This window comes from Rhodnius prolixus, unplaced genomic scaffold (assembly GCF_049639745.1).
Source record: "Rhodnius prolixus isolate KJV_2025 unplaced genomic scaffold, Rpr scaffold_4, whole genome shotgun sequence".
Taxonomy (NCBI): domain Eukaryota; kingdom Metazoa; phylum Arthropoda; class Insecta; order Hemiptera; family Reduviidae; genus Rhodnius; species Rhodnius prolixus.
In genome coordinates this window covers 1,788,851-1,809,721 of record NW_027411614.1, presented here as the reverse complement: position 1 = coordinate 1,809,721, position 20,871 = coordinate 1,788,851, and the positions used below count along the sequence as shown (strand labels likewise).

At 36.5% G+C, this 20,871-nt stretch overlaps 1 protein-coding gene across 2 annotated transcripts in view; it reads left to right on the top strand.

Moving 5' to 3' along the window:
* Nucleotides 1–20,871, top strand: part of LOC141455642 (nephrin-like) — a 258,998-nt gene that overhangs the window by 216,071 nt on the left and 22,056 nt on the right. For both annotated transcript variants that reach the window (XM_074130861.1, XM_074130862.1), the window contains 4 exons: nucleotides 7,965–8,117; nucleotides 14,060–14,248; nucleotides 18,859–19,149; nucleotides 19,266–19,565. In XM_074130861.1, the coding sequence (XP_073986962.1) occupies nucleotides 7,965–8,117; nucleotides 14,060–14,248; nucleotides 18,859–19,149; nucleotides 19,266–19,565 (933 nt within the window). The remainder of the gene's footprint in view (nucleotides 1–7,964; nucleotides 8,118–14,059; nucleotides 14,249–18,858; nucleotides 19,150–19,265; nucleotides 19,566–20,871) is intronic.

Sequence of the window (20,871 nt, the reverse complement as noted above, 5' to 3'; positions counted from 1 at the left end):
TACCAAAAATTTGCAGGCACCCTCCAAATAAAATGGTGGCCAACTCACCCTACTTTACCCTAGTAGATGAAATATCCTTCTCAAAACTCCCCAGATCCTAGAAGTTCTTAGGGGATAGAAGAATAGTGTGGGTCCCATTGTGATGTCTCCTCAAAAACCACGATACCCACTAAACGGAATACAACCAAGTGTTTGAAAGATATCACCCCTGGCCAGACCCTCAGAATCATCTTACTGTTAAGCACTTTCCTAACATCCCAGTGAGCATTTAAACTGGCTGGAACGACACACCGATCTCATCCATACAGATGGTTGTTGTGAATCCATTCGCGTTTCTGGCAAATAGTCCAGATTCTGTCCCAACAACAGATTCCAGAACCCAATAAAGGGCTGAGAAGGGCTCGTAATTTGTCCATTAATTATTCACTTCTTCTACTCTCGATATCTCCATACGACCAAGAACCCAGACTAGAAGAATAAACTTTCTCTAGTCTCCAGCAGCATTCCAGCACCAATTTTTTTTTAAGATTAATTTCACAATCCGCTCAGTCAAAACTTGTATTTTCAGTGAAAATCTTCACTTCGAATTCTTAATCAAAACATCCGCAGGTTTTGATTTCCCAAATAATTATGAACTGTTTACATTATACGCCACAATTTTTATTAATTAACTAGAAATATGAATCTAACCTCGATTACTTTGATAAATGATACAAAATTTAATCTTGTTTCATATTTTTTACATCCCCCTTCGTGTTTTTTTACGTCCTTTTGTAGAAAGAAGAAAAGTTATTAATGGATTGGAAAATGGAATTCTCTTTAATTCGTTTTTGGTTTTTCGTGAGCTTTTCTGTTATCTTGTTTAAATAAAATTGGGTCACCGTTATTTTTTGTCGTTTTTCTTTTTCTAACAGCTTGGAAAATAAATTTAATGAATTTGACATTTTATTGTTCTTTTATTTTGTATACTGCTCATTCATTAGAATGGTTATCAGAGCTGGCGATTTTATACTTTCATTAATAAACCTGGTGTTATTTCATCGCTTGAGTAATGACTGCCTCAAGTAAGCAACCTTTCTTTATTAAGAAAGGTGAATAATGATTATTCATTAAATATTCTGTAATAATTTTATTTATAAATGACTGCAGTTGTTTAACTTATAAGTTCTCTTCAAATTTGTAATAAATTTTTTAGAATCAAAATTGGTTCATTGAAAGATATGCGTTTTAAAAAACTCTTTGAGGCACCACCCACAATTCAGGGAATTTAAACTCTTGCTAGTGTTAGTTGGCAACATTGCAAAGGCCACCACTGGCATCTGTTTTTCAGGCGGAGTTGGCTGCCATTGAGATGGCGGCTACTTTACTCCGCTGGGAGGGATTTGCCGACACTGATGTTAGGTTCTTCACGGATAGCCAGGCTGCAATTAAAGCTCTGGCCTCTCCTAATAGGAACCAAATTTCGGTCAATTCTTGTCATGCTGCTCTCAATTTGTTAGGAGCTTTGAATACTGTTTCGGTTGCTTGGTCTCCTGGTCATTCTGGGATTCCGGGTAACGAACTTGCTGATGAAACAGCAAAGGAAGGAGCTGCGTTGATAACAATGACTCCTCAGCCCATTATCCCTGTATCCTATCGACGTTGTAGAACAGAGGTGGAACAGTGGATTTTGAAAGAACATCGGAAACGGTGGAGATCCCGAACTGACTGCCGCCAGGCTAAGGAAATCCTTGGCCTGTCAAGAACGGATATGGTTGGTTTTAGCAGGTCCCGGATCCGCCAGTTGGTTCAGGTGTTGAGTGGACATGCGAATTTAGCATATCATCTTTTTAAATGTGGCCTAATCCAGTCGCCAAATTGTGCTGGCTGTGGTGAGTCCGATGAAACTGTGAGGCACTTTGTTGAGGTGTGCCCAGTTTATTCTAAAACTAGATTCCTCGTCTTCGGAAGGTCAAATGTCTCCCTACCGGAGATTGTAGCATCTGGTAATCTTAATGAACTTTCTAGGTTTATTCAGTGCACTGGGCGATTGAGTCGTCAAGCTCCCTAGTGTCCTGTTGCTACTTTGTTAGGTTATTATATTAGCATCTGGTAATTTTTAGCCGGATTTGTTTTTAAACCCCGGTATCTCTCATGAGATGAGGGGTGGGCGGGGAACAATGGGCATCAGGATTGCCTGCGTTCCTTCCCCTTTTTTGGTGGAACCGCCCGTCTTGTACAATCTAATCTAGTTGGCAACATTGCAAAGGCCACCACTGGACAGAGACAGGCAAAGGAGTTCATTCGCCAAGGCTAGCTGCAGAATTAATCCGTCAAGGCCGTGGGGCTATAAGGATAATTGTAGGCTTATTAACTGGCCACTGCAGGCTCAGAAAACACATGCATCGCATGGGGCTGGCAGATAATAGCCTCTGTAGGTTCTGCCAGGAAGAAGAGGAAACGGCACTGCATGTGTTGTGTCAGTGTGAGGAGCTTGTCTGTGGCTAAGGATGTTACTTCTCGGGGGAGGAAAAACCAAGGCCTGAAGAGCTTTACCCAGGAGTCACTCTCCAGAATTAAGAGTCTGATTAAACGGACGGGTCTGGAGGGCATGCTCTAAAAATCGGGGAGCCACAATAGATCCAAAGGGGTCGCAAGTGGCGTAGGCCTTGAGGCCACCCTAATTTAATCTATTCTATTCTAACATTGCGAAGAGTATCAAGTCAGCTGTTCGATTAATATTCACGTAGAACATAACCTTGTAAGGTCTTAGTAGTTACTATGGGGCGATCCTTCCTCTTGGAAGATCTCTTTCACCAAGAATTCCTTGTTCATGTGATGTTTCTAAAAACTGCAAGATCCCTTTTTTTGGTTCGCCTCAGTTTCCTCACTCATTCAAAAACCTTTGCATTGACCAAGAAAATCTACCAAGAAGGTTTGAAGCGCCACGTGTTCTTCCTTCTTAAAGAAGTAAAAGTGCCAGTGCATAATTGGTGAACTGCTGTTTTTCTTTGAGTGTTTCCACCATTGGGTGAATTCTCTCCTCATGTTACTCATATATTTTTGCAATGGATCAAGCAGTATCAGCTTCACCTATAGCAGAAATGTACTGATGCAGTGAAAATAAAGATGAAATGAAAAAAGACTTCAATTGCGGTACAAGAAGATGCTGCATCGTTTCACGAGATTGTATTTATTTTATTGTTCTGTTTTTTTTTTCAAAATTAACATTAAATTTCTGTGGAAGAATTTATTTGCTAATTAATTTTGTTCTCCTGTCTAGCTTAGCCAATTAAAACTTCTACTTCGTAACAATATCCACGAAGACTGATATTATTACTTTGAATTCTTTCTACATATATATTTTTCCCTTTGCTATCAAGACTGATGGGAAAACTGCGTGATTATCTTCTCTTCCTTTTTGCTCTCTAAATTCCATTTATAAAGTCTTGGTTGGAGAGAAAGAGAGAGACACAGAGAAGGAACAAAAGAAGGAGGATGTAATTGAATTGAAATTAAAAATGAGCGTTTTTTAACAAGTGAAAAAGCGTCAGCCGTTTACCAACACCGCCATCTATGCGCTATTCAACAAGACTCCTGGGACAGGTGATTAAATAACCGTACCTTAATTACCCACCAGGTGGCTCTGGTGTTGGTTGTTCTCTCTCTCATTCCCCCTGTAGTTTTGTCTTTGTAGGAAGGAGCAAGGTCTTCCATCACCTTCATCATTTTAAGGTGATGTTAGACTTATCCAAGAGTCACTTGGACGTGACAAAAAAAAAACTGGGTTCCTAACTTCCGTCTTTTGGTGGAGGGGGGTCATGAAACATTAAGGTCCTTTGGTTGAAAAAAGGAAAGGGCTCGAACAGATTTTCCTCTGAGCTAGGCCTACCAAGAAAAATTGAAGTGCCTTTTTATAATTTTTTTTTCCTATTATACTTCTTTAAAATCTTTTGTGTTTTTTTTTTTTTTTTATTTAAACTTAAATTTATTATAAGTACCGCTTACAGACATTGTTCAAGAACCTCGAAGACCAAAGACAAAGCAGTAAAGAAGCATCAGAATTCTAAAAAAAAAATCCTGAGAATACTAGAGTCCTCCTCTCTCATAAAACAGTAGGCAGAATTGCCCTGCGTATTCAATAGTTTTGTAGAAAAACTATTCAGGTACACAAGGATTTGGAATAACTAAGAACTGATAAAATAAAACATTTACAAAATTGCTGTAAAACATTTTATTTTAAATTTATACATATTTAGTTATTATCACCTTCAATATACACCCCTCCATGCGAATTTACCATTGTTTGAAACCGTGCTGGAAGTCTTTTTCTGTGAGCTCCTGTATGACGCGTACCGCTTTTTCTTTCACAGCTTCACAGCGGACTGAAATCGTGTCCCTTTTAATGCAGATTTGATTTTGGGGAACAGATAAAAGTCACATGGGGCGGCCAGGTCAGGCGAATAAGGCGGATGGCCTAAAAACTGGGATGTTGTACTTTTGGCTAGAAACGTCTTGGACAGACAATGCAGTGTGAGCCGACGACGTTTGTCTTGATGGAGAACCCCATGACTTGTTCTTTCACAAATCGGGTCGTTTTTTCCCTCACTCTTTCACGGAGTTGAGCAAGCACCTCACGTATAGTAATGTTGATGAATTATAATCGATATTTTCATCCGTTTTGGACGTGGAAGGGCGACCCAGGAGGTCATCATCTCCGATGGTCTTCTCGGCCATCTTGGAAACGCTTGAATCACACAAAAAAACTCGCGCACGTGATTAAAATATTCATCGCCATAAACTTCTTTTAATAAATTTTTAAATTTTAATTTCAGTAGCGGTTTTTACCAAGTTTTGATGTGAAATTTCACGACAATTCGACAAAACGAAACAAACACCCTTTACACAAACTATTGGTTCTGGTCAGACAGATTTCTCTACAAACACGTGAGAGACGCTGCAATCGAAAGAGAAGAAGGCTTTACGCTGCACAGCTGTCGGTCGTTAGGATTTGGCGCATGCATAGTTCTTCTATAGGAGCATCAGTCTCGTTATTTAATAGCCAAACCTCGTATAGTTGGATTTTCTATCTTAGTATGAAAAATAGCTGATATGTATCCATCTTAAATTTAATAACGGTACTATTTAAATAAATAAATATTTTTTTTAAAAAAAAAAAAAGCTGGGGAAACTGCCGTAATTTATGTTTATATGTACCGAGTGATGTTCGTACGTATATATGTGCACTATATGTTGGTCGGTATGTGCTGCCCCAACCTCTGTGTACCATTGTAACTGAAATAAATATACAGTGTCTGGGTTTTAGATAAAACAGAATTTAGTTGCTTTTTCTTTTTTTTCTCCTCATGCACAATAATTTTTATTGTTTAAACTTTTTATTACTGTTTACTTTAATAAGGTAATAGAAGCGTGATAGTGCGGAACAACAGCTTTTAGTAAAAGTTCTTTGTTTATGCAATTTTTTTTTAAAATAAAGGGTAATGCTTTTTTCCTAAGCACAGCTATCGTATAATATTTTGGGCAGGCTATTTATTAAAAAGCTAAAAATATTTTAGAATAAAAGCAAGCAAAAGTTTATCCCAGAATTTCGAAAGTATTTTTTAAATTTAAAAAAAAAAAATGTTAAAGTTGCCCAGAAAAGGCATTTTCATTAGCTATGTTTTCGACTTCCTGTTTAGAAGAATCTGCGAAGTTACCGGGTCACCTGAAGTAGAGATCGAAAGGATAAAATTTAGTCAGGGCTGGAGACGATTGATTTGTGATTTATGTTGTTTTTTTTTTTTTTTAGCCTCGGGTCTTGTAAAGAAGTAACATCACTTGAAAGTTTTATTTTACGAGGGGCACTACTTATATTTTGAGCCTTGGCAACTGACTGAGTGTTTGGCCACTTTGAAAGTTTCGACATTTTTGACCATAACCTTCTTCAGAACGTTTTGTTATTTGAGCGCGATTTGTGTTGTTTACTTGTCACTTGAAAATTGTGTCTCAGCGAATAAAGTGGAATTAATTCGTGAAAATCGTGGATTTTCAGGCAATGACGTGGATTATCAAGACAGGAGTGCATCGATCAACTTACTTCCACTTTTGGCGATAAAGCCCCATCCTTTGCCATCCTGTGAAACGCTGGTATAACGAATTTTAATCGTGGTCGTCGTTTGCTCACCGACGAAAGTCGTGAAGGTCGTCCAAAATCAGTTATTGTGTCAGAAAACATTTGATGCTGTGCAAAAAACTAATAATGCAAGATCGTCGTCATGTGACCTACTGTGAGATTGAGGCAACCTTAGGCATTAGTTCCAACAGCATATACAAAAAAAAAATTACATGATCATTTAGCCGTGAGAAAGGTTTGTTCTCGTTGGATCCTTACATAATCTGACAAAATCTCAAAAAGATGCTCGTTTGGTCGATTGGTGCAAACAAATGCTTAAGAAATACAATGGCGGTGTTTCAAAAGACTTGTGTAAGGTGACGAATCATGGATATATGCGTATGAGCCGGAAACTAAACAGCAGTCGACTGTATGGGTGTTTCAAGATGAACCAAATAAAACCAAATAACAGGTTGGTGTGGACCGTGAATAGAGTATACAATAGTTTGGTTACATATTACATATAATCGCACGTTTACCTGGAAGATGATGTTTAAAATAAATGACGCCCTGCACTGTTACGTTACATCATACGCAAATCACCCCGAAGTTAGAAGATAGCCCCCCAACACTTCTCTCTAACTTCCCCCACTATCCCGACCTCTCTCTCTCCCTCTCCCTCTTGGTTGGCAGCTTGTCATTTAGCAACGTTAAATATGTACACGACTCGGAATTAATTTCCCAAGTATCCTAGCTTTACTAAAAGCGAAACTATGGGACTTCGTGGTTTATAGTGGGCATATATTTCGTGCTCACACTTTAATCAAGAGTATATTATATCCTGTATCTTCCTGCTTTATACTTGAACGACATCTTCTCCTCACTTTCTGGTATATCTACCCCCTCCTGGAAACCAAGGAAATATATATATTACTTTACATTATAACTAAATACTAACTCCATAACTAATCTGTCCCTCTCTTATCTCTCTCATCCTCTCCTGTTGAAATTATGGAAGGTTTATATATAGGCTAGAATATTCTGAAGGAAGATGAGTAATAACTAGTGAGTTTCAAGTTATAATTTAGGGTCAAATATTAAGATAATTACAAATCAGTAAATCTCATATATTTAGTTAAGCTAAGAGTAGTTAATTAATTTGTATTAATGCCTCAAGCAGGCAGAGACAGTACATCAAGATTAACCCATTTATTAATATTGTGCGAAAACTTAACTGTGTAAACACTGTCAACTTGATTTGTTATTAATAATTTTAACCATCTCTTCTAATCTATCTGCAAATATTTTGATAAAAAGGGAAAATTGCCGCCTAATGGTTTATGGGTGAATTTTCTCCATTTTTGGTTGGGGAAATTGGGCTTAAATTCACTTTAATAAACTGCTTTATTCAATAACCGGATGTTATTCTATACTCTGAGCAGTTTCGAACTTTCTTCCATGATTAGAAGATAGAACAATCAGTTTGGTTTTGAAGATTTCGGCTTCACACATATATTTTAGTGCGCTATGGTAAACAGTAAAGACAAAATCTCTACCCAAAAACTGATTTATCTACCTCTGTCCATCAAAGTCATTATCCCAACTCAGTGGAGCAAATCACATTTAGTACTTCTGAAATCAATTTAAAGTCATACTTGGAATAAAGGGTTCATCCAAGAAGCATTCTAATCTTTGTTCTCTCCAAACCTTACCGTTCAGAATTCTCCGCCGAATCACCACAGTGCTTTGTATTACATTTCTAACTGAAACAATACATAATTTATTCAACAATACATTATTTACAAACCAACATATTTTTCCTTTTCTTTTTTCTTTGAAATAACTAAAAAAGGTTTGTTTTTTTCTCTTCCAGCTCCTCCATCATCAATAGAAATGGTCGGCCATGCTGCAAATTCCAAAATAGAGATCAAAGAAAATGAAGAATTTACTTTGGAATGTTTAGTGAAGAATTCGAAACCAGCCGCTAAGATTGTCTGGTACAGAGGAGATGTGGAAATAAAATTAGGTAAATTGTACTTTCTTATATTTTTTTTTTTTTTTTTTTTAGAATTAGTAGTAAAGTAATTGCCTATTTTTGCAGGCAGGCTTCACGTCCAGCTACTAAATTAGGTGTCGTGGACGGAGGCGACTAGCAAACATACTTTTCTAATAAATTCTTATATTAACCATTAAATAAAATCCAAGACCTAGACCGGGGGAATCGAACCCACTAAACCAACAATACAACTTAGCATTGCGGGTCTAGCCTATAACTGCCTAACATATTTTACTACAAATTTCTCATATTAACCATTAAATAAAATTCAAGGCCTAGACACTGGGAATCGAACCCACTAAACCAACAATACATCTTAGCATTGCGGGTCTAGCTTATAACCGCTCCGGCTACCGTGGAGACGGAATCTAGAATTGAATGTGGTAGATTTGATGAAGAGTAATGTCGCTGCCTTCTTTAAACGAATGATAACCTTATAGTTTCATCGATACGCAAATAAAAAAACAAACTTAGTCTCGAATTGAAACTGAAGTTTATACTAGCATAAGTTGAATAGTTTTCGATTTTGCACAGAAAGGGCGTTCTATCGAATTTGGTTTTTGTATTGTTGGTGCAAGTTAGTCAATCGACTTGCTCAGTCGAATAGATTCTTTATACGGCATTAGAAGTTGCAAGCACTACTTATTTGGACACCCACTGCATTCATCCGATTCGATACCCTCTAACTTCTACCTATTGTTCCCAAATCTAAATAAATTTGTGGGTGGAAAACCTACTGAGAGGTAATTAATTGCAGTCGTAGTATTGGGCACACCTTCCAGAATCACCCTTCAAGTTTTTTTTTGAATCTATTCACTGGACAAAGTTAAGACAAAGCTTAACTTAAAGGCAGGACTTAGTGGGGAAAAATAAATGTATTTTTTTGAGTTTTAAAAAACTGTACTTCATTGCCAGACCATGAACTCAATTTTGACTCAATCGCGAAGAGATTTTTAAGAAAAACAAAAGAACATACCCCCTCCAATACAAAAAAGAAAGAAAGAAGTAATAATTAAAGATAATCAAGAGAACAGTTGGTTAAATATGATGGAGATTCTGTGGCGAATGATGTGGTATTAGAAGTACCCCAGCCAGTCAGTTCTAATATATCAAGTCTCTCTATTGACCAATGGTGGAGTCACCATAGAAAGGGCATGATTTATGCTTCTCTCCCATGGTGGACCTGGCACACATTTATTGGCGACCAAAAGCCACCCCCCAACCAATAATAATAATTCACTACCACAAATACCATAGTATTATTTCATGCACTATATTATATTCTACTAGTTTATTGGTAATCAATAATACAATTGATAACTCTAAATTTTATTCAAAAATATTAGATATCATCACAATGGATTCAAAAATTTCCAGTAAAGTGCCCCTTCTATAGTGATTTTTCTTCTTTTCTGTAAAAAAATGAAAAGGTTCTCCCAAGTTTGAGGAAAATCGGTTTAGAATAGAATAGAAAAGAAATTTATTATTCTGGGACAATTGTCCCCTAAGAATAAATACAGGAACAAATAGAGGCCTTAATAGTTTGGCCTGTGATTAAACAGAAAATAAATAAATAAATAAGTATTTACAAAAAGTGAAAATAAAAATAACAGCAGAAATTAAGGAAATAAATTAAAACAATTAGAATTTCGGAGGAAGCTGGATAGAAAGGAGATAACTGAATAGACGGGATTTAAAGATGGATAGGGTAGGGAGTATGGCGGACAGATGATGGCAAGGAGTTCCAGAGAGAAGTAGCACGTATTAGGAAGGACTTGTCAAAGGATGAGGTACGGTGAGAGGGAATATAGAGATCAGATGTGCGAGATCTGGTATTACGGGAATGTATCGAGGATTTAAACTTAAGGAGTTGAAAACTATAGGAAGGCCTTTGAGACTGGATGACTTGAAAAAGGAAAGAAGCCAAAAAATATTGGCGGCGATAGACAGGAAAAAGCCACTTCAACTCATCGTAGCAGTGCGAAATGCGAGAGTCTCTGGAAATGCTGAAAATAAATCTTATGAAGCAGTTCATGAAGCGCTTGAGCTTAGCTTCAATATCACCAGAAAGACCGGTCATACACTGTGCAACCATAGTCCGAAATGGGGGAATATAAGAGAGGAAACTAGGAGTTGCCGGGTCTTAATTGGAAAAAGGTGACGGGAACTATTAAACTGCTTTAGGATATGGATGGAACGACGAGGGATATGGGAAACATGGTTTTTCCAAGATAGGTTTTGATCAAAAGTGATACCAAGGTTTTTCACAGAGGAACAATATTTTATTGGGGTATTGTAAAGGAAAAGATTAGGAAGAGGAGCCAATGATTTAAGGAGTGGGTTGGAGCCAATAACTATAGCTTTGGTCTTTTCTAAATTCAGGGTAAGCTTATTGTTCGTGGCCCACGCTGAGGCATTATTGAGGTCTTCTTGAAGTTTAAATACAGCTTCAAACAAATCCGACGGGGAAAAGCATAGGTAAATCTGAAAATCATCAGCATAGAGGTGATACTGGGAATGAGAGATGGAAAGAGGAAGGTCATTGATGTAAATGGAGAAGAGGGTGGGAGATAGGGAAGAACCTTGAGGTACACCGCGTGACAAAGGAAGGAGTAAAGAAGGATTACTATCGAGAGTGACAACGAATTGGGAACGATTAGACAGGAAAGATTGGAACCAACGGAGGGTGTAGAGGGATTGTAGTTTAGATAGCAGGATATGATGGTCAACGATATCAAAGGCTTTGGAGAAGTCTAGGAGTATAAGGATGGTAAGTTTTTGGTCGTCAATAGCCGTCTGCAAGTCATGAGTTTAGGCATTTTTCCACGATTATCTAGAAAAAGGCGATATTTTTTTTCAAGGAAAACTAGTTAACTTCACAACTTCACTCAACCTGCTATAATAAGTTTTAAGTCAATTTGCGAGTCGTGATAATTGCTACAGGACTTCGTTTAGGTGTATCGCTTTAAATTTTTCCTAATAGTAGTAAAAGGTGTACAATCATTCAGCTATCCTGTTCATCAATTTCCAAATAACTAGGTGCTGTGAAAAACAAATTTCCAACTAGTTATTTTTACAAAAAAAAAATTTTCTTTTTCTTATTACCTTTAAAGTAGTAACATTTGTAGAAATGAATGTTGGAAAAGTTCGCAGCCATTTCCGTTCCTTTTTACATCCGACTAAGCGCTTTCATGTTCCAAGAGAAAACTCCTCCTTGAACAGGAAGTGAGGAAGAGTGAGGCCCCCCCACCGCCTTGACTTTACTTTGATCTTAAATTGAAGATAAATATTTGCAGATCGTTCAGTTATTTCCCTTCTCTTTTTTTTGACAGGATATCCAATGCCTTCTTATAAAAATAAGAAAATAAAAAACATTTCCTGTAACTCTGGCCTATTATTGTGTTTTACAGCCTTTAGTTTTTCAGTTGTTTATCTCAAAATATACTTCAAAAATGTTTCAAGAAGGTATTGCCACCTTATCCTTAACATTCCATCAAATGATGGCCAAAGGTACAATTTATAAGGAACTAAATTAAATACAAACTCTTCATGTTCGATTGCAAGACTGTCTTTGTCTTGGCAGCAGAGTTATCCCAGTAAAATAGAACAAAACAAATTGTAATCAAAAAAAAAATGTTCTTCAATTTTTGCAATCTTCTCCTTGGATACCTTTCTGTGGACTTTAAGAAGTCATCTCTAAATACTTGAGATGCACAAAACTGTATCCGCTTTCGTGTAGTTTTTGAGAACGAAAAAGTACATACCCAAAACCTATTGGTTTTGGTCTGACAGGAAGTTCATTTTTAGGGACTTCGTTTAAGTAAAAGATGGCTGTTTTTCCCCCTTAAGTTTGAGTCCCAGAGGTTTTTAAACAGGAATAAGGACCTCTCCTTCTCTTTGTTTATTAAATATTCTCTCACCTGCAAAGACATTACATTAAAAAGTAATATATATATTTTTTTTTAATTTAAAAAGACAAGAAAAATCAGAACATATATTTTTGGCCTTTTTCATAGGAGCCCTTTGTAAAAAATTAGAGATATTTTAGTTGTTGTGCCTTTTTCCTCCCCTCGTCAGCTCCACACCCACACACAGACCCACACAGCGACACCCTCCTTGTTTACTTGAAGAAATTGAAATTACGTCAAACCCTGATCCTTCTGTTTTTGTGCCCTCTCTCTGTCGTCATCTGAGGGTTAAAGAAGAAATAGACAGACAAAATTAAAAAATAGTGTTCTGCTAGCGTCAATGACGTCATAAACGGTAGCGTCCATTAAAAAACAGAATATAGTATTCTTCTTAATTTTATATAAGGTTAAAGCTAGATTAGAATTGTTAATTGATGTCTTTCGCTCTTGCTATGAATCAGTTCTTCGTTGGTTTCGAATTGAATCCTCCACTTCATGACTTATCGCGATGTAACCATGACGTAATTAGTTTCTTGCTTTTCTACTGGAACTGCGTGGGGAACGATACCACTGTCTTTCAAGCAGACCAATGTTTTGTTACCTAGCTCCCCAGCTTGTACGTAACTAAAACAGTGTCCAAGTACACCTATTTGGGGTGCATCCATATCCGCATTACGATTACATAACCGATGAAGAATATATTCCTATTTTATAGAGGTGGTCCTTAAAAGTAATATTATATTTCCCAAAGGTAACTTGGGAAATGAGATGTGAAGTCTTTGGGGATTTGGTTCCACACGGACCAAAGTTTTTAATTTTTTTAAGGCGAGACTACTTTTTCTTCCTTATTATCCTTTATACTTTATCCTGTACATCCTGTATGTTGGTTAAGTCTCCAGTAACCATTTTGTAAGGTTAAAAGAATCCTTTAAGGTTAATAATTTTACTACACATGGCTCCTTTGTATGTGATCTCAATTTCAAGAAACATGAACTGATCCTCAGAATTATCAGGAGCAATTTTACAGCATAGTATTGAAGACAACTAAACTTTTTCTGAGTTTTTGTCCTTGAGCAGACAAGACAGAAGACACACCAACCCTTTTGATGTAAAATAGTACATTGTAAATTAGCCCTGAAGATGGACCTAGTCCCTAGGTCGAAAGCTCGGCATAATAGAAATGTATCATGACTGAAACTGGCAGTTATATTTTTCATCCTATTGTAACAGTGAATCAGTCACCAAAAATAGTGAAAAGTAATTTTTTTTTTGCTTTTTTTTTGGCATTGGCTTCCGCCATACAGCCAGCATCCTCTAGGTGCTTATCACTAGAATATCACTCACTCTCCATTCTTACTTATAAATACATTCGCTTCACACATTCATCCCTCTACTATATACAACTATTTAAATAAACTACAGCTAATGGATGGATCAGTACTCTATATTCCTGCCATCCTTATAGCTTAACCGAAATTAAAATCACCGTAATCCTTCTCTAATCATTTTCTTGCATTCATTCTAATCGGCTATACCTTCTAAATACATTCATATTTCATTGCTAGCTTTGCTATAGATTTAAGTACATAGATGTTGGTGGAGAATATTATGTCTTCGTAGCGAAATGGTGCATCTAAATACCTGTATATTTCGTCAAATATTCGTTTCCTTTCTACCACATAACGTGGACATATCCATTATTATATTGTCTTGAAATCTTCCTCCTCATTGCAATCTACGCAAAGAGGAGAGAGGACCTTTTTGTTGTTCCTGTGAAGATACGATCCACACACCGCGTGGTTCGCTCTCAGCCTGCTTATTGTCGTAACAATCCATTTATTAGTGATAGTTCCCCTTAAACCATGGTTGTCTAGGTAACTGATCTGCCATAGTTTTGTAGAATCTCCCTTTATTACCATTTTTTTTTCTTTTAATTAATACACCATATTTTTCTTATTTATTACTACATTTTTTTTTTTTTGTTTCCACGTTCTTATTTTTCAGATAAACGAGAAGACAAAGTGACAGAAATAGAGTTGCCATCTAAAAAGGCAAAACGTTACAACGTCTCCAGTAAGATACGCCTTCAACCAACATTCGAAGATGATTATGCAGATTATACTTGCGAAGCAAGACATGAAGCACTTCCACCTGACATGCCTCTCAGGGTTACCGTACAACTTAGCGTGCTTTGTAAGTAAATTGTTCAATTGTATAGCTTCTTCTTTTTTTTTTTTTTTTTCTGTATACATCTCAATAAAACTTTATTTCAATTGAATAATTTTAAGTTCTCAAAAAAATAAGAACAAAAATTCATCAAGCTAGAGCTAAGATAGATAAGAAAAAGTTTTACCTGTGTTCTTCTTACATAAAATTTATATTTTATGGTAGAAATATTGATCATACTTGAAATTAAGGTAAAACTAAAGCATGGCCAGGGAATAAGCAGCTTGTAAAGTTGGTTGTCCAACAGCGGCAGTATCAAGTGACCACTACCAGAGTGAGAGAGAGAATGAGATCTAACGAGTCACATAATCGCTAGAATGGAAGCTACAGCATTACAAAAGCATTCCGACGCCGTTTTGTGTTATAGGAGAGAAGCTACCTTGCGGTACTACGGGTTAGCTATTCTCTACTCATCTGTTAAGTGCTCTTGGTAAATTAGTACAGGGGCTTATTTGTGCATAGCTGTGTGCATGTTCTCTCCTCCTAATTATTTATGCTCATTTGCTCCTTTAAGAGCTTTCTTCTCCTCTCTCGTAACTAAAGCTTGAATTATGTTGCAAAAGTTTTTGTCTCTTCTTTGTGCTCTTTTTCTCAAGGATTTCTTTTTGTACCTTTCTTTCAGCTATCTCTAGATCAAATTAATTTTTTTTTTTTCTTATATTTTGCCCAAAATGTTGGTTTATAAATCCTTTCAAAAATTACCCATATATAAAAACAGAGAATACTACCTTTTGGGTAATATATGAATTCTATTTTCCCTTTACAGCAACTGTGTTTTCCCTTTACAGAGCGCACCATTAAAAACTTTGAAATATAAATATAGATTACAGCATTGCATTGAAAAAGACACCCACAAAACAAATTAAAAAAAGCTAAACCAAAGTAATCGAATAAGAAAGCAAAAAAGACATTACAGAGACGTTAAAAAGGCATACAAAAGGAAAATAAGCAAAATATAGCAATAGTTGTAAAGAATAAGAACTAATTATCAATAAGAAAGAAAACTCAATAATTTTCTAGATCAGCGTTTCCCAACCTGTGGTGGTACGAGAAAAATAATCAATAATGGCGGACATGAAAAATTAAATCATAAAAATATCATAGATACGTTTTTTTCCTATAATTCATAAAAATTATTATAATTAATGTAAGACGGTTTTTTAAAACAGATTTTATTATTCTGAAAAGAATTATATTTTATAAATAAACATTAATACAAAACATTAATCGTACATAAATAAATAATTAAAACAAATAAAATACCTGAAAAGAATAATTAAATTACTAAGTTTATAAGTAACCGTCTTTAAACACTCTATGTAAACTACGTAAACACTCAATCTAACGTAAACACTCAAATGACGCTAAAAGTGCCATCAGAGGGGGCTGACGCGACACAACCTGAATGTGAGGTTACATCCTAGGAAGGTTCAGCGTCATTTGAGTGTTTACTTTAGATTGAGTGTTTACGTAGTTTACATAGAGTGTTTAAAGACGGTTACTTATAAACTTAGTAATTTAATTTGTAAGACGGTTTTTTAAAACAGATTTTATTATTCTGAAAAGAATTATATTTTATAAATAAAAATTAATACAAAACATTAATCGTACATAAATAAATAATTAAAACAAATAAAATACCTGAAAAGAATAATTAAATTACTAAGTTTATAAGTAACCGTCTTTAAACACTCTATGAAAACTACGTAAACACTCAATCTAAAGTAAACACTCAAATGACGCTGAACCTTCCTAGGCTGTAACCTCACATTCAGGTTGTGTCGCGTCAGCCCCCTCTGATGGTACTTTTACATTAATAATATTATACAGTAAATTTGTTAATATTTACAGTAATAAAGTAAGTCTGTCTCAAGATATACGAGGAAATATAATAGCACATTTAACAGGATTCATGGAGTATTTTCCCAAAACCCGAAAAAAAACACAAAGGATAATTGAATTTCAAACCCACTTCTACAAAAGAAAATTTAGGAAAAGCTACGTCATTATCAATAAAAGATAAAAAAAATTTAATAGAATTATCATGTGACCGAACTTTAATGATTACTGTGTAAAGATCTGCTTAAAGAGACTGGATTGTAAGCTCTATCCAAGCAACATTAAATTTAATTTGTAAAAAAGTTTTAAAACTAAGATCTTACACTTTACAAAGTTTATAAAGTGAACATGAACTCGAACTCCTTTTGTAACAGATACATTGTATCTCTATACAAATAAAGATGATAATAATAAAATAACACACTCGGAATAACAAATTTCACGAAATACAAACATTTTTACGAAGTACTACGAGGGTCGTTTGAAAAGTCCGTGCAAAGTCAGAGAGATAGCACTACTGGCGCGTATCGGGGTTATGTTTAGTTAGTAGCATCTCTTGGAAGAACACACACCAAGTTTCAGCCAGATCGGTCTATTTCTTTGTGTTTGGCATTCGTTTGAATCGAGGAAGTCGAGTGATTTTCAAAAAATGGACGAAAAAGAATTTCGTGTGTTGATTAAACACTTCTTTATGAAAGGCAAAACGCCTCAGGAGACTAAAAGAGAAGCTTGATAAACATTATGGTGACTCTGCACCTTCGATTAGAACAGTTTATAAGTGGTTTCAAAATTTTCGGAGTGGCCATATGGGCACAAGTGACGCTGAATGTTCTGGACGCCCTGTTGAGGTTACTACTCCAGAAATCATTGATAAAATCCATGATATGGTGATGGATGACAGAAGAGTGAAGGTGCGTGAGATTGCTAGTGCTGTGGGCATCTCGAATGAACGGGTACATAATATTTTGCATCAACATTTGGACATGACAAAGCTATCCGCAAGATAGGTGCCGCGATTGCTCACGCTTGACCAAAAACGAAATCGTGTGAAGTGTTGCAAGGACGGTTTGCAGCTGTTCCAGAAGAATCCGCAGGACTTTAAGCGTCGTTTCGTCACTGTGGATGAAACATGGATACATCACTACACTCCTGAGACCAAAGAACAATCTAAACAATGGGTCACCAAGGGGTAATCTGCGCCAAAAAAAGGCGAAGACCGTTCCTTCGGCCGGAAAGATTATGGCGACTGTCTTTTGGGATTCGCAAGGAATAATCCTCATCGACTATCTGGAAAAGGGTAAAACTATTACAGGTGCATATTATTCATCGTTATTGGACCGTTTGAAAACCGAGCTGCAAGAAAAACGCCCACGATTGGCCCAAAAAAAAGTCCTTTTCCATCACGACAACGCACTAGCTCACACCTCAGCAGTTGTGGTCGCAAAATTAATGGAAATAGGGTTCCAACTCGTTTCACATCCCCCCTATTCTCCAGACTTGGCTCCCTCGGACTACTATTTGTTCCCCAATAAGAAGAAATGGCTGGCGGGAAAAAGATTTTATTCAAACGAGGAGGTGATTGCAGAAACGAATGGCTATTTTTCAGACTTGGACAAATCCTATTATTCGGAAGGGATCAACAAACTAGAGCAGCGTTGGACGAAGTGTATAAGCCTAAAAGGAGACTATGTTGAAAAACAAAAAAGGTTTACCCCCAAAAATTAAGTAGTTTTTATTTTTGCACGGACTTTTCAAACGACCCTCGTACAATTTAGCATGATGTACTACCAAGTGGTAGTAGCGAGCCAAAAAAAAAGGTTGGGAAACACTGTTCTAGATTCTTAGTTATCAGTTTTCCTAATAAATCAAAAATATAACTCTTATTTTAAGAAATTATCTTTGCAAAATAAGGAAATTTAAAACAAAAAATGAATCAACAGTATTATTTTATTCAAAAATTATTTAAAGTTTTCTTGCTGATAATAAGAAGTAAACGCATTGAAATTCGCCGATTACAATGAATGTGAAACAGTTTTCACAATATCCGTGATTTCCTCCGTCACCCTGTAGTCTATAATTCTGGGTGATTAGTAAAAGACGGAAAATCAGGGAAAAACTGTATTTGTTTTCAAAATTTATAAAAGCTGATAAAATCAACACACTCTATTTGTAAATACATATGTTTTAAACTCCTTGTCTCTCCTTTTGCAGGGGATTTTGGTTAAGTCAAAGTTGTGGCAAAAACTTTTATAATCCGTCTTGTGCTTTCCTGAGGATTGTCTTTCAGCTGTAAAATCAGGACCAAATTGGGCGGAGATCAATTTTTTTTTGAGATTGGAGAGCATTTAGCGTGTATCTTGGTGAATGTTCTTCCAGTTCTTCCTGTCAGAGGTCTTCTTTAATATCCCATGAAAGAGTAGAAACTCCTTTTTCTAACTGCTGGACAGTCAGGCTGCGCAGGGTGATCTAAATACTTGTGTCTTTGTCTGTTTGTAGAAATGCTTCTGTGAAAGATTTATTTCTAATCTAGTTTTTTATCTTGAGGCTACTGACCGATTTGTGTTTAAACTGCTGCGAATCCAGTACTGAATTTTTGCCCTATACCGCGGTCTTTATGTGCGGTTGTTATTTTTCTTTGACATTTAAAGAGACCCAAGGAAGCTTTGATTCCATACGTAGTCATAGTTACAACCTGACTCACAAGTTAAACCAATTAAATGTTCTCTTCTTTTTTCCAGATCCACCTGGACTGCCATATATTGAAGGTTATACTGATGGTGAAACCATACGACGAGGGCAGACTGTTGAACTGGTATGTCGTTCAAGAGGTGGAAACCCTCCAGCGCAGTTAATCTGGTATAAAAATGGTGAACAAATCAGAATGGCGTACAGAACAGCCGGACGATTATCAGAAAATATCTACACATTCACTGCTGACGCCAGCGATAACAAGGCTAAATATCGATGTGAAGCTTCCAACATTATGAGCCCTGCACCGCTCAAGGCGGAAGTTGATTTAACAGTTCTATGTAAGGAAAGCGGTCATTCTTTCTGTGTTCTCTTGTTTCTTTTTAAGAAAAATGAAAAATATTAGTTAAACTGATTCGTTTAAATTAAAATCATAACTGAATCATATTTTGTACAGTTGCACCAGCCCAAGTGACCATTTCCGGTCCAACAGAGGCGAGAGTAGGCGATGCAGTTCCTTTAACGTGTACCACAGCCAGCAGTAATCCACCCGCAGATATAAAGTGGACGATAGGCGGTCGACAAGTGAGAAATGCAACCCAACGAACAGTGACTGCACCTGAAGGCGGCTGGGTGACTACATCGAATACGACTGCAGTTATGGCGCCTGAACAACGATCTCTAGTCGTCATCTGTCACGGTCTCAACAAACAGCTGACTGAAAATATCGTCAGCACGCACACTATAAACGTTCTATGTAAGTAGTTCTGGGTAGAATTTACTAAAGTATTTTATGGGTCGGCCTTCGACGTTTCACTTCTTGCAGCGTCAAGTAATTCATTAATGGTCGGGTACGCGGTCCATTTGGTCATTCCCAGGGTAGAATTGAGGGAATCCAGGACCCCAGAACCTGTGCAGTTTCAGGTAGTCAAGTCCATTGGCTACAACACGTTGTTTTGTAAGTCTACTCTGGGACCAATATTGACCATCGTTTACCCACGAACATCTTAGCTATTCCTCACGCATGCATTCATTAGAAACGGAGAGGAACAATTTGTTTCAATATGATTTTTAAAAATATGAAGGCTGAGGATAAGAAAATCCAGTAAAATCCTCACTCTAGTCCATCAAGACAGCAAATCTCCCGGCAAAAAAAAAAAAGGAGGAAGCAGGAAGCTGACACCTATATGCCGAATTTCAGGATATGGACTCGATTTACGGGCGCTAGCAGAGAACCGTAATTCAAGGTTTGGATCCACAGAACTTTAGAAGTTAATCAATATTTGCGGTTAATGTGATTTCATTTGGTTTTGATGCATTCGTTAGAATTCTGAATAGAATATTTATATCACATTGTTCCCTTACATGTACCCTTTGTTCGCCAATCTGGGGGTCCTCAATCATTGAACTTCTTCTCCAGTAGCTGTGAAACAGATTAAAAAAAATAATAATAAAAATAAACAAACAAACAAAATTACAACTAACAAACATACTTTACTACAAAATTTCTTATATTAACTATTAGATAAAATCCAAGACCTAGACCCGTGGAATCAACCCGCTAAACCAACAATACATCTTAGCATTGCGGGTCTAGCCTATAACCACCTAACATACTTTACTACAAATTTCTCATATTAAACCATTAAATAAAATACAAGGGCTAGACCCCGCGAAATCGAACCCACTAAACCAACAATACATCTTAGCATTGCGGGTCTAGCCTATAACCGCCTAACACACTTTACTATAAAGTTCTCGTATTAACCATTAAATCCAAGGCCTAGAAGCAGGGAATCGAACCCATAAACCAACAATACATCTTAGCATTGTGGGTCTAGTCTATAACCGCCTAACACACTTTACTATAAAGTTCTCGTATTAACCATTAAATCCAAGGCCTAGAAGCAGGGAATCGAACCCATAAACCAACAATACATCTTAGCATTGCGGGTCTAGCCTATAACCACCTAACATACTTTACTACAAATTTCTCATATTAAACCATTAAATAAAATCCAAGACCTAGACCAGGGAATCGAACCCACTAAACCAACAATACA